Raw genomic sequence first — 16,911 nt, forward strand, 5'->3', positions numbered from 1 at the left:
TCAGCACCCCTGTGATCTTTAGAAGGACAATCTGTGTCCTTTGGGAAGAGAGTGGGGTTGTGACAGCAATACATTCATGTTGTTTCTTCAACCCTACAGAACTGACACATCAGTGACAGAGAAACAACCAACTAATGACAACTAAACAGAGAATCTTCCTCCACTCACACAAGGACTTTTGCCTCTGATGGAAACAAACTACTGATTTTAGAATTTTAAAGTTTTACTTAATTAATATTGCATATAGGAATTTATAGTCTGTTATATTTGACCTGTGCTTCTCTCTCCTTTATCTTAAATGTGTGCTCTCACTGTGTGTGTGTGTCTATGTCTATGTGTGTTAGTACGTGTGCATATTGTGTGTGTGGAGTGTTTTGTATGTGGGTATGTCTGTCTTCTGTGTTTTCAACCTTTTCTTGTTTTTACAGGTACAACTTTAATTGTTTTGCTTACAGTCAACATGTCTCATGTACAGCTGCTTTGTAACAATGAAAATTGTAAAAGCGATATATAAATAAAGTTGAGTTGAGTAATGACTAAGAGTCTGAGTGACAAATATTGAATAACAAACATAAATAATGCAAATACAGTTTAATGGCTGTTATGATCTATACATTTACTCATTATTGACAGTTATTGTGATTTCTTAGCTCATTTTCAGACACGCACACACAGAAAGAGATAAAAAGAGCATAATGACCACATGAAACCAACCAGAACAGAAAGATTTGACAGTATTAATGTGTAATAACTCATGTGGTTATGTGTGTATCTCTCTTCTTTTTAACATGAGGCTCTATAGAGGCTGTTTATGTCACACAGAGACACTGAGGACTTATAACCATACACAATAAATCCAGCACAGAGAGGCTCAGTGAATGTTGTGTAGAATGTGTGTAAGTGTGTGAGTGTGTGTGTGTCAGAGACGCTGTAGAAGGACAGAGTGCCGGCCGGCTCGTCCACATACACTCCTGCTCTCTTACACACACCTGAAGAGACATCTATGTCTGTAACATTATCATTGTGACGTGCAGTGAATGTGTTATCAGAGCACCACAGAATCCATGATTTATCATTGAGTCCAAACACACTGTCACGACTCCTTCCTTTCCTGCTGATGCTTTTATATGACACTGATATATAAACATATGATCCGCTCCATTCAGCCTCCCAGTAACAGCGTCCAGTCAGACTCTCTCTACACAACACCTGAGAATAAACATCAAATCTGTCTGGATGATCAGGATACGACTGACGCTCAAACACACATGTGATCTTTCTGTTCTCTTCAGACAGTATGAGTTCAGTGTTTGCTGTGTTTGGATCCAGTGTGACATCACAGACATCTGAACACAAGAAGAGACGTTTATAACACAACAAAACAACAATCACTATATCAATCTGTGTATGTGTGTGTGTGTGTGTGTGTCTCAGGTGTGTGCGTATGTGTGTGAGTGCGTGTGTACTGTATGTGTGTTAGTGCGCGTGTATGCGTGTGAGTGCGTGTGTGTCTCAGGTGTGTGTGTGTGTGTCTCAAGTGTGTGTGTGTCTCAGGTGTGTGTGAGTGCGTGCGCGTGTGTATGTGTGTGAGTGAGTGTATGTGTGTGTGTGTGTGTTCATGTTTGTATATCCCGGTGGGGACCTAAACCTGAATACACACAACACATGGGGACTCGTGTCACCGTGGGGACCAAAATTGAGGTCCTCATGGGCACAAAAGCTTATAAATTGTACAGAACAATATTTTTTTTAAATCTAAAAATGCAAAAAGTGTTCTATGATCTTTAGGTTTAGGGATAGGGTTAGGGATAGGGGATAGAATATACAGTTTGTACAGTATAAAAACATTACGCCTATGGACTGTCCCCACGGGGATAGTCAACCAAAGCCTGTGCGTGTGTGGGTGTGTGTGTGTGTGTGTGCGTGTGCGTGTGTGTGTGTGTGTGTGTGTGTGTGTGTGCTGTGTGTGGTGGTGCGTGGTGGTGCGTGCGTGCGTGTGCGTGGTGTGTGTGTGTGTGTGTGTGTGTGTGGGTGTGTGTGTGTGTGTGTGTGTCTGCGTGTGTGTGTGTGTGTGTGTGTCACGTGTGTGTGTGTCAGTGTGTGTGGTGGTGCAGCGTGGGTGTGTGTTGTGTGTGCGTGTTCGTGTGTGTGTGTGTGTCAGGTGTAGGTGTGTGTGTGTGTAGACTTACACTTGTGTAGTCCTGCTGTAATTCTTCTCTGTCCTCCATGACTCACACTACACACACACACACACACACAAACACACACACACACACACATTAAACACAGAAACATGAAGTGACATTGTGCTGGTGTGTGTATGTTGTGTGTCATACTTGAGTGTGTTGAGTGTGTAGTTTGGATCATTGAGTCTATCAGAGAGCAGCTGAAGTGCTGAGTGTTGTGGGTGATTGTAGCTCAGATCCAGCTCTCTCAGGTGTGAAGGGTTTGAACTCAGAGCTGAAGCCAAATAACAACAACCTTCATCTGTCACCATACAACCGGATAACCTGCAAACACACACATCAACATGTCAACACACTCTTCACTTTTCTTAGAATAATGCTCTTGTGAAATCAGTGTCTAGAGAGAAACACCTCAGTGTGTGTAGCTGACAGTTGTGAGTCTTGAGAGCATCAGAGATCAGCTTCACTCCTGAATCCTTCAGATCATTGTTACTCAGGTCCAGCTCTCTCAGAGACGTTGATGATTGTAGACATGAAGACAAACTTTCACAACACTCATCAGTCACATTACACCCGAACAATCTAAACACAACCAAAACACAATGATACAGAAGTTTGTAAAGAACATCTAGTGTATGACAGACACTCATCTCGATTGGTGGTGTTTGTGAAGTAAAGCGACACTATTGTTCTCCTGTCGGCTTCTTCTTCTTCTGTTTATTTCTGTGGTGTATCTCATCCGCTCGTGACCCATGAATGAGGCTCAAATGATGTGCTTCACTGAGGAGAGGTGTGCGTGACTTTCATAAGCCATCGATCGGGCGTACGATGTTCATCAGGAGGGAGATAAATCCCACAGATTTAACATTGTGATGAACTTTGATGGGTCAGAACTCAGAGATTCTGGTGATGTCGCTCTATTTTAAACAGTAGTATTGTGAGTCATGTTGCACACGTTCTGCATTAATAGCCGTTTGAAGTGCCGTCGCCTTTTGGTTTTGCCTTTTAAGGACACAAAGAGCAATGCAGAACGACATCTAATATAGTGATTCCTAATATCAGCACATAGTGTTGGGCGATATTCAATATAATCAGATCCTTCTATCGCCAGCCTGTGGATCGCCGATACACGATAGTATCAAGGGGCGGGGCAATTACGCATTTATCTATGACAAGCTGGATTTGTGGACAAAAACAGAAGCTTATGTGTCTAGAAAATGCTCATGTGTGACTGCAATTAGCATTCTATCAGAGTTTAAATTCAGTGCAGTTGGCAACATTGTTACTTACCAGCACAACCTTTTAAACAAGAGAAAGTAAACTATTGCTATAAGTCAATATCATTCATCCAAATGCGTCATTGATGCCCACGTGCGCTGTTATTACTTGATTGCCAAACGGGAACAACTCGTGCGGTGGTTTTAAACCCTCACGCTCATAGCAATTCCTGCGAGGAAAACCCCGAGTTTATCACATCACAAGGAAAACCCTGAGTTTTAGCACATCACAAGTTTATCGTGCACTGAAAACTGAAAGCCCGCAACTCTCTCTGGCGCGAGGAAAAGCCTAAGCCGCGTGCATTGCAAGCTCTCTTGCATGAAGAAATGCGCAATGCGCGTTTGTAATATTGATTTGCAACATATATTGGCAAACAGCTAACTATCGTGTCAGGAATCAGCTATCTCCGATAGGTCTGAGGATCGTCGATACACGATAGTATCATCTATCGGAACAACCCTAGTTGCACACGTTCTGCATTAATAGCCGTTTGAAGTGCCGTCGCCTTTTGCCTTTTAAGGACGCAAAGAGCAATGCAGAACGACATCTAATATCAGTGATTCCTAATATCAGCACAATTGTAAAGTGACTGATGTTCTACAGTTCAATAAACAAGAAACTACCATTAGATGGCATTGCAATATTGTCTGTTTTCACACTATTTCACCGATTAAAATCATTCTAAACAAAGCAGAATTGTTGTGTTACTCTGAACAACACACAATGTTGTTTAGTTTCTAAATGAGATTAAAAACATCTTTACTCCACAATCAAGAATTTTGATCACAACTGCGCACTTCTCTAGTCGAGTTTATTCACTTGATAAATAATCCTCCGTCCTTATGGGAGGACAAAATGCTTTATTAGAGGGAAATGTGTGTTTTTGTTCTTTTCCTCAGAAATCTAGCAGCGGCGGCAGAAATGAGCTGAAGAGACAAGTTCAGGCGGTGGAACAAGACCTTAAAAACACCGACTGTCAAACAAAGAGAGAAAAATGACCTGCACTTAAATCTGAGCTACAGGATTACACTTTTACACCCTTACAGTAGATCTCAGCAGAAACATACATTTGGTTCTTCATTTATTTCATTTATATATTTACTAAGTTTTATGCATTTATTACATTTCATTTATCATATATATTCATTCATTAATTTCATCATGTTATTATTCACTTTTATTCTTATTATGTCCTTATTTTTAATCTTGTTGAATCTTATGTTGGGTGCTGTATTGTGTCTCCATCTCAAGGTTCATGATAACATCACGAGACAATGTTTTGAAAGCGTCATTTTTGCATGGTATAATAATACATATTGAATATGTTTCTAGTCAGATGAAGCTAAACTGAGATTATTCGCATAATTATTTTCATTTTATTCAACATCACTTAACCACTTAAATAAAAGCTAATTGTTCAGGGCTGTGTTTCCCCATAATGTTGTCTCTCAGCGCGCTACGAGGACTCTAAAAGTCCACCTTAACTCAAGTTATAGCTTTTCTAGGCGTTTCCCGAACTAAACCTGTCAGGTAAACCTTCTTAAGTGTGACGTTAGCAGGTGTTGTCCATGTGATATCGATGCCTCGAGAATCCATTGTTCGCTCTACCTTGCGTTATAGAAGTCAAGTATTGAGAAAACGATGTTTATTATAAAGAAACGCTTTAGAAATAGTAGAAATTGCATTTATCAGGGCTCACTGAAATAGTATAAAGAAAGAAAGAAATGTGTGTGTGTGTATTTATAATTTTGCAAGTGTCCGATCCTTCACGGCCACACGTTGTCTTCTTTAACCAGCTACATTAACTGGCTGTGTGGCTTCGCTTGTTTTTGAAAGGGTCATTTATATTCTCATAGTTTATGGAGGACTAAACCTGCAAAAATTATAAATAAATGAATGTATAAATAAATAAATATATAAACGAATAAATGTAATAATATGAAAATAAATAAAGGAATGAATGGTTTGATAAAACAAAATAATTCGTTTTAGCTATTATTGATCTTAGCTTTAACTTTTCTTTTCATTTTTTAAATTGATTTATTATTTTTTGTGTCCATTTTTTAAATATTTTTTTTATTATTATTATTTATTTTTAGATTATTTTATTTATCATTTCCTTTTATTTTTACATTTATTTATTTATACGTTTATTTATTTTTATATTTATTTATTATCGCATGTTTCCACTTTTATTTATTTATTCTTGTATTTATTCTTACTTTTCTGTGTCTTGTATGATAATTAGATGGGTTGGTCTTGCCTACTATTGGTTCAGCGTAGATTGAAGCGTTTGATCGATTACTCTTGACTTGTTTTGGACTAACGTCACGTCACTCACTGATCGTTTGCTTCGTGTATAACGTTAAGTAACTATGGCGGGCGCACAATTAGCTAGAGAGTTACAGCATTTAGCCAATGAAGTCGATAACCATGCATCAAATGACTGTGTGTCATTTAGATTAGGTGCGCTTATTGATGATTTATTACAGATTGACGGCGAGATAAATGACAAAGTTCTTCAAAATCTGTGCGAGTCAGGGGGTGCTAAGGTGGTGACCAAGTTCCGGTTACAGGTCCTCTGCCAAAGAGGTGCATGAACGACCTCAGCAGATTCGTCGATTCTGAAAGCACAAGACGACTTGATATTAAGATGTCTAATAAACACAGACTTTCTTGTTACATGATTTTGACATTCTTGTTAAGATTGCAAATTATTGGTATGATCGCCCGTAACGGCTGAAGCGAGGTGAAAAAATAAATAAAGCGATTTGACACGGGATTCGTACCCATACAATAAAGCGAGGCAGCGTGTCACTACGGTAACAATCACACTAAGCTATTTCGCAATGCTAGCTGCTGCGGATCTTTGCAATAATATCAAGATGTCACACAACAATATGCAGCTGGATGAATCAAGGGAATATGCCCGTTTTAACTTGTGACCTCTGTGTTATTTATCTCTTATGGAATGTAGTTTACGAGTACCGTTTAGTAACCACGTCTTTTTAGAAGGAATGGTTTCCATTTGATGGCCCCTGTAGTGAAAGAACGATGCTCATTACTACCGTGTTAACTTGTGACTTAAGTTCACTATGTCTCAATTCATTTACATTATGTTACATCATGTTACATTAAATCTTTACGCTTTTTCTAACCGAAAGGCTGCTTATAACTATCACTTTGACAAAGCGTTAGCTTGCGACTTCGGTTTACAAGCTCATCTGTGTAGTTAAACCTTATTACATTTTGTGCTTTATGATTTTCACCAGTTGAACTGTAACGCCACCATAGCACCCTCTGACTCGCACAGACTTTGAATGTGCTGCAAAGAGGCTAACAACCGAGGGAGAACTTTGTCATTTATCTCGCCGTCAATCTGTAATAAATCATCAATAAGTGCATCTAATCTGAATGACACATAGTCATTTGATGCATGGTTATCGACTTCATTGGCTAAATGCTGTAACTCTCTAGCTAATTGTGCGCCCGCCATAGTTACTTAACGTTATACACGAAGCAAACGATCAGTGAGTGACGTGACGTTAGTCCAAAACAAGTCAAGAGTAATCGATCAAACGCTTCAATCTACGCTGAACCAATAGTAGGCAAGACCAACCCATCTAATTATCATACAAGACACAGAAAAGTAAGAATAAATTCAAGAATAAATAAATAAAAGTGGAAATAAATACATGCGATAATAAATAAATATAAAAATAAATAAACGTATAAATAAATAAATGTAAAAATAAAAGGAAATGATAAATAAAATAATCTAAAAATAAATAATAATAATAAAAAAAATATTTAAAAAATGGACACAAAAAATAATAAATCAATTTAAAAAATGAAAAGAAAAGTTAAAGCTAAGATCAATAATAGCTAAAACGAATTATTTTGTTTTATCAAACCATTCATTCCTTTATTTATTTTCATATTATTACATTTATTCGTTTATATATTTATTTATTTATTTATACATTCATTTATTTATAATTTTTGCAGGTTTAGTCCTCCATAATAGTTTGCCATCGTGTGTTAATGTTCTCCACGATCTGTGTTGATTCACATTATGGCGTAAATAAGTGTCCCATCCAGAATGCCAATCACTCGCAGGACAAACGCAATGGCATGGAAGCCTTGATGTGCCTCCATCACGTCGTGCCTGACGAAAGGCATACGTGCGTAATCGGTGGCATGACGGAGCAGGATGTGTCGTCACTGAGGGAACGCACCGCCACACCGAGGTCTTTCTCAGCCCATATTCATCCCCAAACACCTCCAGAAAACTCCCCACGGCATAAAAACGAAGAGCCGCCATGCAGCAGCTGATTTTCGGGGCTGAGGGAGTAGCTCCGGTGAGTTTATCCACAAAGTTGGGCCAATAAGATGCAAGAGCTGCAGAATTTGCTCCAGTGGCAGGCTAAATTTGTGTAGAATTGTCTCTTCTGACACGTAGCCAGGGCACTAGACTGTTCTCTAATGAAATTGTGCAAATACACTAACTGGCTCCGCTGTCTCGCTGCCATAGTTTGACCAAACTCCCCATAACATTCATTCCCTTTATATAGACCACGCCTTTCCTGTCAAATGATTTGCCAGCTGATGTGCCTTATTGGGATAACAGGCTGTAATTAAAACCGCTAACAACCATCAGTGTATGACAATTTTATTCATGAAAACACTTCAATAGCCTACACTGAGTGTATTAAACCAGAGTATTTTATTTGTAAAATTAAAACTAAGTTAAAGTAAAAATGTAATTGTTATTGTAACAATTAAATGTAAATGTAAATTATTATATTAAATGTTATATGTGAAATGAAACTGCGATGTAGAAAAGCTTTTTGCATAGCGGTATGAACCATCAAAGGCGATAAGGTATAAGAGCGGTCCAGACTAACCTGACGAAAGTGTGACTTACAGAAGATGTACTTAACCAAGAAGGTTTGGGGAAACACGTATTAACCATACAGCTTAAGGTAGAACTTAAGAATGACGTAGGGTTAAGAAGGTTTGGGGAAACGCAGCCCAGGCTTGTTCGGTGCAAATTTACACAGCCTTAATGAAAAAATATAACGGAACACTGTTTCAAATTTAGTGAAGCGCTATTTTCGACTTTATAGTTTTGATTAAACTGCATTTAGAAGCAGATGACGCTATTCTCACATCTGAGCTTAAGTTGACTCTTGCATTCATATATGATTTAGCTAAGCAATGAATAGTGTTTCTTAGTTTTGTAATTTATGTTCATTAACTAATGAACATAAATTACTCACTTAACTATATTTGTTTTCATAGCCAAATTATTCACAATTTATTATAGATGCGTGTTATCAGTACACAGCTTTTATGGCATTGTTTCTGCCTTTCGTTCACACAGGGCGCTTTCCAGGACTGATCGCATTAATGTTACTAGGTCTCCTCTCCGGAATCACTTTTCGGATCGATCTGGGATGCGTTTGCGCTCACACAGAAGGCACTCTGGCAATTTTCAGGGATCAGCGGTCTGTGTGAATGGGGTCACTAACACCTCTGTGGGACTCTGAGACCTCTTTTACTGCTTTAGTTTCTAAGGTCTATGACTCAGTTCTTTTAATGTAGTATTCCTATATTCCAGCTACTTATTCCTGCGAAAGGGACAGTTTAGTTGGACCTGATTGGGACGTGCTGTGGGCCAGATGCTTTATGGCCTCAAAGAACCTGGCACATCATTATTAATGTATTAATAGTGCTTATTTGACCTGTATTGTGTTAAAAGATAAAAAAACATTTGAAATCATGTTTCCATCATCATGAATTATGTTAGCAAAGTGTCTGACCTCAGTGTGTGTAGTTGACAGTTGTGAGTCTTGAGAGCATCAGAGATCAGCTTCACTCCTGAATCCTTCAGATCATTGTTACTCAGGTCCAGCTCTCTCAGAGACGTCGATGATTGTAGACATGAAGACAAACTCTCACAACACTCATCAGTCACATTACACCCGGACAATCTAAACACAACCAAAACACAATGATACAGAAGTGTGTAAAGAACATCTAGTGTATGACAGACACTCATTTATCGGTGGTGTTTGTGAAGTAAAGCGACACTATTGTTCTCCTGTCGGCTTCTTCTTCTTCTGTTTATTTCTGTGGTGTATCTCATCCGCTCGTGACCCATGAATGAGGCTCAAATGATGTGCTTCACTGAGGAGAGGTGTGCGTGACTTTCATAAGCCATCGATCGGGCGTACGATGTTCATCAGGAGGGAGAAAAATCCCACAGATTTAACATTGTGATGAACTTTGATGGGTCAGAACTCAGAGATTCTGGTGATGTCGCTCTATTTTAAACAGTGGTATCGTGAGTCATGTTGCACACGTTCTGCATTAATAGCCGTTTGAAGTGCCGTCGCCTTTTGGTTTTGCCTTTTAAGGACACAAAGAGCAATGCAGAACGACATCTAATATAGTGATTCCTAATATCAGCACAATTGACTGATGTTCTACCACGCAACTTTGTAATGCTAATTGCGATTTGAACGATGGTTTCGGGATATTACGGAAGCCGCTAGGTATCACGGCGCTGCAACAGAAGAAAAAACACAAGCACATTCAGAAAGCATCTTCATTAGTTTGGTGACACATGTCCTGCAAATACTCGCAAAATACAAACAAACACAGAAACACGCTGAAAGTGCCACAGACGACAGCACAAGTATTTCCAGGGGACTCCAAAACTGATGCACGATGGCTGGGACGCGCGTCATTTCAGTGAGATTCCGACCCGAAGTGAGAAAACATGTTCAGTTTGAAGGGCACTGTAAATGGCGTAACTGTCAGGAAATAAGGGAACATTTACATCACTCTGTTAGAAGTGGAGAGGGAAAACCACCCAACTGTGCCGCATCACGAGTTTACATATAGTGAAAGATTGTTTTACTGTTTGAAATGATCTTTAATACCTTAATTTGTTTCACATAAATCTGTTAATTTACTTTTTGTGGCATTGTTATTGTAGCGGTTTTAGCTAATGTTATTATATTGATGAGCAAAGCTCACCAAATATGGTTCTCCACCAGATCTTTCAAGATCACATCCATGAAATTAGTTATTTAAAACATCAATTTCAGTCAAGGAATTAGTTTAGCTCAAAGGAAAAAAGGTATAATAATCGTGAACAAATATACATATTTTACAGTCTCTGATTAGTAATATGAAGCATAACAATACTTGTATGCATTCGTCCCGCGAATGCCTCAATGATATTATATACTTTACATTATCTCATGGCCATAAGTAACGTGACTTTACCAAACAGGATTTAGAGCAAAGGTAGCGTAAATCGAAACACAGTAAAAGGGACCAAGTCTGTGAGCGTGAATACAGAAAACGTCTTTGTTACGGATGTAACCTCAGTTCCCTGATGGAGGGAACGAGACGTTGTGTCGAACCGACAGATGGGGTTCGTCCTTGAGAACCAATCGCTTCCGACTACTTAGAAAAGGCCAATGAAAATTGGCGAATGAAATTTGCATGCCGGACTCCGCCCCCGGATATCCGGGCATAAAAGGGAGACGGCGTGCCTCATTCATTCACCTTAGTTCTGAGGAGCCTGAGACCTCTCACGACTGCTGCAGTGGGCAGCACGTGTTTGTGGCAAGAAGGACACAACATCTCGTTCCCTCCATCAGGGAGCTGAGGTTACATCCGTAACCAAGACGTTCCCTTTCTGTCGGTCTCTCGACGGTGTGTCGAACCGACAGATGGGGTTCCTATGGAAAACGCCACAACACTGTGCCCTGTCACAATCTCTAGCGAAGCGACGGTGACTGGCCTGGGCGTGTCAGCCGTGAGCGCTACCGCGAAATTGTAACCTACCAGTGGGTAGGTAGGGGGTCCCAGAGCTTTACTTGAAAGGTGGGAAGGCCCCTGCCTTCGGCCTCACAGGCGGTGGCCTTGTTTCTCTAACAGCGAGAAGCCGCCTGGTACCGTAAGGCCACTGGGTAAGCGCTACTTCCTCAAGCGGGGGATGCGCTACAGAGACCACTTCCTACCGCAGGGAGGAGAATAGTGGAGATACCAATATGGTCTCACCGTTAGGGGAGAACTCATGGGAAGAATGTGCGGACTGAAGGAGTTAACCGCGAGGTGGAGGTCCACCTAAGGAGGTCATGGGTTACCAAGGTGGGAACCAGCATGAGGATACATCAGACGGAACCGCCCTGTTGGGGGGTTGCAACATCTGGTAGCACTAGGTCCGGTTAGAGCTATGTAGCGAATAACTCAGGCTGCTCTTCCAGCCCGCCCGCAGGAGGTGCTTGCTTAGTGATGGATGGAGTGCCTGTTCTTCGCCCATTGGGGAAAGAATGGAGGCTGAATTAGTATGCTGACCCACTCGAGAGAGGGGGGAAGGTACCATCATAGGCGTAGACCTTACCGGTTGCTGGTCCTACATGTTGCCATGCAGGACGTGGGCTGACACTGGTTCTACGTGGAGGTTGTAGACCTCGCGAAGGTGTTGGGTGTAGCCCAACCCGCAGCTCTGCATATGTCTGTGAGAGAGGCGCCGCGTGCCAGGGCCCACGAGGAGGCTATACCCCGGGTGGAGTGAGCTCTCACTGCGAGTGGGCACGGGCGATTTTGGGATTGGTAGGCCGTCGTGACAGCGTCCACAATCCAGTGCGACAACCTCTGCTTGGAGACATCTCTCCCCTTCTGCTGACCTCCGAAACAGACAAAGAGCTGATCCGAGCTCCTGAAGCTCTGTGTGCGGTCTAAGTAAAGGCGCAGTGCGCGTGCTGGACACAACACAAATGGGGTTGGGTCTTCCTCCCCGGTGGGGAGCGCCTGTAAGTTCACCACCTGGTCCCGAAAGGGAGTGGTGGGAACTTTGGGCACGTAGCCGGGCCGAGGTCTCAGGATAACGTGAGAATCCCTGGGTCCGAATTCTAGGCAGTCAGGGGACACGGAGAATGCCTGTAGGTCCCTTACCCTCTTGATGGAGGCGAGCGCCATCAGGAGAACCGTCTTCATTGTGAGATGAGGAAGAGCGGCATCCCCTAGGGGCTCGAAGGGGGGCCTGGTCCCAAGAGTGTATGGAGCGCGGACGAGGCGGATTCCGCCTCCTCGCGCCCCTTAGGAACCTAATGACCAGGTCGTGCTGTCCTAGAGACTTTCCAGCAACTGAGTTGTGATGAGCGGCAATGGCGGCTACATACACTTTCAGTGTGGAGGGAGAGAGGTTAGTCTCGAGTCTCTCTTGTAGGAAGGACAGCACGGTCCCGATCGCACAACTCCGTGGGTCTTCTCCTCGAGAAGCGCAACAGGACGAGAAGAGGCACCACTTGTAGGCGTACAGTCGCCTAGTGGCTGGGACTCCACAGGAGGAGGCGTCGGGCGAGTCGTATTAACTGCAGTGAGCGAACGCCACCCTGGCGGTTGATATACGCTACTGCGGTAGTGCTGTCCATCCGGACCAGCACGTGCTTGCTCTGCACAAGAGGCTGTAGCCGCTTCAGTGCGAGTAGCACAGCCCACAACTCCAGGCTATTGATATGCCATCGCAGGCGGGGGCTCGTCCATAGCCCTGATTCTGCGTGCCCGTTGCACACTGCACCCCAGCCCTGCAGGGAGGTGTCTGTCGTTACCACGACATGCCTCGTAACCTGCCCCTGGGGGACCCCTGTTCGAAGGAAGGTCATGGAAGACCAAGGGGTTAGGGTGCATCGGCAGAGAGGCATAATGGACAGTTGTGGCCTAATGGTTAGAGAGTCGGACTCATGACCAGAAGGTTGCCGGTTCGATTCCCAGGGCCGGCGGGTAACAACTGAGGAAGGCACCTTACCCCTACTTGCTCCCCGGGCGCTACAGTGATAGCTGCCCACTGCTCCGGGGGTACGTGTGTTCACTACTCTCTGGATGGGTAAAATGCAGATGTCACATTTCGTTGCCTTGTACTTGTACATGTGCAATGACAATAAATTGAATCTAAATCTAAATCTAAAAAAAAATAATCACTATCCGCCTGCTGCCGGTGTGCCACGCTCTCCAGGGAACTCGACTCTGTAGCCAGTGTTGGAGCGGTCTCATGTGCATCAACCCGAGGGGTATCACCGCCGCCGAGGATTCCATGTGTCCCAGGAGCCTCTGAAATTGTTTCAGGGGGACCGCTGACTGCTTGAAATGTTTCAGGCAGTTCAACACTGACTGGGCGCGTTCTGTAGTCAGACGCGCTGTCGTGGTGACAGAGTTGAGTTCCATACCAAGATAAGAGGATGCTCTGCACAGGGGAGAGCTTGCTCTTCTCTCGGTTGACCTATAGTCCCAGTCGATCTAGGTGCCGGAGCACCAGGTCCCTGTGTGTACACAACAGATCTCGCAAGTGTGCCAAGATAAGCCAGTCGTCGAGATAGTTCAGTACCCGCACACCTCTCTCCCTGAGGGGAGAGAGGGCGGCTTCCACGATCTTCGTAAAGACTCGTGGGGACAGGGACAGACCGAAAGGGAGGACTCTGTACTGATATGCCTGACCCTCGAAAACGAACCGTAGGAAAGGGCGATGACGAGGGAGAATCGAGACATGAAAGTAAGCGTCCTTCAGGTCGATTGCCATGAACCAATCCTGACATCTGACAAGGGTACAATGTGCTTCATCGACCCTCCGGGGGGTGGTTCGATGGCTGGCAGTGCGGGTCTCTCGCTGGGGGCGGACCCCCGGGGAGGAGACTGGCTCTGCTGGTTTGCCTGCCTGGCGATGCAGCTCCACGCACCGTCGATTTGAGAGTGCTGAGGGCTGCAATGTACATTCGATGTTGCCGAACACCGTCTGACAGAGGGTGAGAGCGGCTGTGAGAAACACCCAGGGAGATTGGAAACTCTTTTTGTGAGAAAGTGGGTGCTAGGCCCCCGAAGGGACGAGGCAGGAACCGTCCCAGATCGACCGACCAGCGATGGCATGACTGGGGTCGGGCTCGATGGTGTCAACCTCCCTGGGGTCTTCCCGTCAGGTCGTTTCTTCCTCGAAGGTTGCTGACGGGGTGGCGGTCTCCTCTTCGACGTCCTCTTCCGGGGTGCCACCTGGGTAGGGAGCACTTGCAGTGACCCCCATATCACCCTCGCCGCTCGCCTTGGCGGACGGTATGGCCTTAGCCATTCTCGTCACGGCCCGGGAAGCATGCGAGGTGGTGGCTGGTTCTCGGGAGAAGACAGCCACCCATGACCGCAACGTCTCAATGACCATCCGCCCGCAGTGCGGGCAAGATGAGTCAACGAAGGCTGCCTCTGCGTGCTGGAGACCCAAACACTTGAGGCAGACATCGTGTCCGTCCCCCTCCTCGATGAGGACACCGCACACACGAGAACAGCGGGACATGCCACGCTGGAGAAATTTGCTCTTTTAGAATGCTCGAACACCTCTGGAACCGCCGAGACGCCCAGGGGAAGTCGCCGCAGGAAGGGACAGTCCGCTGCACCACGTCGTAGAACCGGCAGTCTGTAGTTGCTAAGTAGTAGTGAGTCTTTGTACTTCATAAGCGAAGGCTCCGAAGAACAAAAGGTGAATGAATGAAGCACGCCGTCTCCCTTTTATACCCGGATATCCGGTGGCGGAGTCCAGCATGCAAATTTCATTCGCCAATTATCATTGGCCTTTTCTAAGTAGTCAGAAGCGATTGGTTCTCAAGGACGAACCCCATCTGTCGGTTCGACACAACGTCGACAGACCGAAAAGGGAACCCATCACAAATGAATATATATGGTTGTTTATTAAACTCTACTCTACATGATAAAAAAACAATGACGATCGCATAAAACAAACAAATACATGAAACACAAATGCGCTAGGAAGCACTGAGAGAGAGAAAGAGAGAGAGAGAGAGAGAGAGAGAGAAAGAGAGAGAAAGAGAGAGAGAGAGAGAGAGAAAGAGAGAAAGAGAGAGAGAGAGCGAGAGAGAGAGAAAGAGAGAGAGAGAGAGAGAGAGAGAGAGGGGGCATGGCAGCGATTTCTGAACACCAATAAAAATCATCTTTAACAAAGAGGCACAGACTTAACGCAGCTATTCTATAAATAGAAACGGATACTTGCGAGCTCTGTGCTGGACCGATATCCGTATGCGCGTGTAGAGATGGAATTGTTCAAAAGGTTTCAGAAGGCAGTCCTGCCGAAAGTTGTGGGCCTCGTGATCGGCCGCATGGCCTAGCCACGTGGCAGCAGAGTCCATTGTTCCTTCTTCTCCCCCAGTGGGGGGGAGAGGGCAGTCTCCGAAGAGACGCCACGAAACAAGTTTTAGCGCAGAAGAGAAGAGAGGAAGAGACGAAGGCGGTTTTCAGAGCAGGCTCGATATTTAACCTCATGAGAGGGCATCCCCACCTGAGTTTGAATTGACCAAGAGTTGAGAGGGAAGATGTTCTTTGTCCACTCAACAGCTAATTTGCATCTTTATGAGATATCATTCCAATTATAACATAATGAAAATAAAGTGTTCTATGATCACACAATGTATATAAACAAGGAGGAATTGTAAAGACAAACATTTATATATCAAATATGCATCAATAAAGTGCATCAAGACATGATTCATTCGGCGGTACGAATACAAACAAAGCCTGAATTAACTTGCCTATTTAACAATTACAGATTATTTAAAAATGGCAAGAGCGACAACATATAACCTAGATATTTACGTAGATATATTTATAGAAAAGGACAATTGAATCACACGTTCCTATTTGTCAGAGAAGTTTCTCTTGTTAGCCAAGTTTCAGATTAGACCGAGAGACTTCTCCCCTCTGCTTTGAAGCTTAGGAGTCGTAAAATATCCAACAGAGAAACAAAAGGTTATCAACACTCTCAGTGAGAGGTTTTGACTCTGGTCTTTTGATGATCGTATCAAGAAACCAGGAGAAAGGGGAGTGAAAGGGGGTTGATGGCTCTTCTTTCAATGACTCCGACCATTTGGCTTATGCTAAATTCTCTACATTATTGTATTACAGAGATAATGAATGAATGCCTTCACTGTTTATATTTTAATTTATGTTTTATTATGGAATTGAAAGACGTTACATATGCGTGTGAGTATTCATTTATGTAGATATTATCATACAAACTAATGTTAAAGTTGTAAGAGGCCGACATTCTTTTTTATTATTTTAGGTTTACCTCAGAAATGAATATGGCTGCATAAACATGAAAACAAGCGCACGAGATGAAACCCACACGACACATCTTCACATGGTTGAGCTAATTAAAATGTATTTTCTTATTGCTAGAGTTACAGTAGAGCTTCACATATACTAACAGTCAAATAAATACAAGCAAAAACAAAAGTTATGATTATTGATTATGCGCGTTACGTGTATATTATAGGGGTGTGCATGACACTAATCGCTTCATCTTTAATTACTTTATAATACACATAAATTAATCATTTGTAGCCATGTACCTATCTCTGTTCACTCAGAT

At 43.2% G+C, this 16,911-nt stretch overlaps 1 protein-coding gene across 1 annotated transcript in view; it reads right to left on the reverse strand.

Annotated features, from left to right (window-relative positions):
- Positions 1-378: 378 nt before the first annotated feature.
- LOC130560094 (NACHT, LRR and PYD domains-containing protein 3-like) overlaps positions 379-16,911 on the reverse strand; it is an 81,000-nt gene continuing 64,467 nt past the window's right edge. Inside the window, exons 7-11 of the mRNA XM_057343586.1 lie at positions 9,290-9,460; positions 2,598-2,768; positions 2,337-2,510; positions 2,190-2,236; positions 379-1,346 (exon numbers count right to left, since the gene is read on the reverse strand). Of these exons, the coding sequence (XP_057199569.1) occupies positions 784-1,346; positions 2,190-2,236; positions 2,337-2,510; positions 2,598-2,768; positions 9,290-9,460 (1,126 nt within the window). The 3' untranslated portion in view covers positions 379-783. The remainder of the gene's footprint in view (positions 1,347-2,189; positions 2,237-2,336; positions 2,511-2,597; positions 2,769-9,289; positions 9,461-16,911) is intronic.

Source organism: Triplophysa rosa, linkage group LG10 (assembly GCF_024868665.1).
Source record: "Triplophysa rosa linkage group LG10, Trosa_1v2, whole genome shotgun sequence".
Lineage (NCBI taxonomy): Eukaryota > Metazoa > Chordata > Actinopteri > Cypriniformes > Nemacheilidae > Triplophysa > Triplophysa rosa.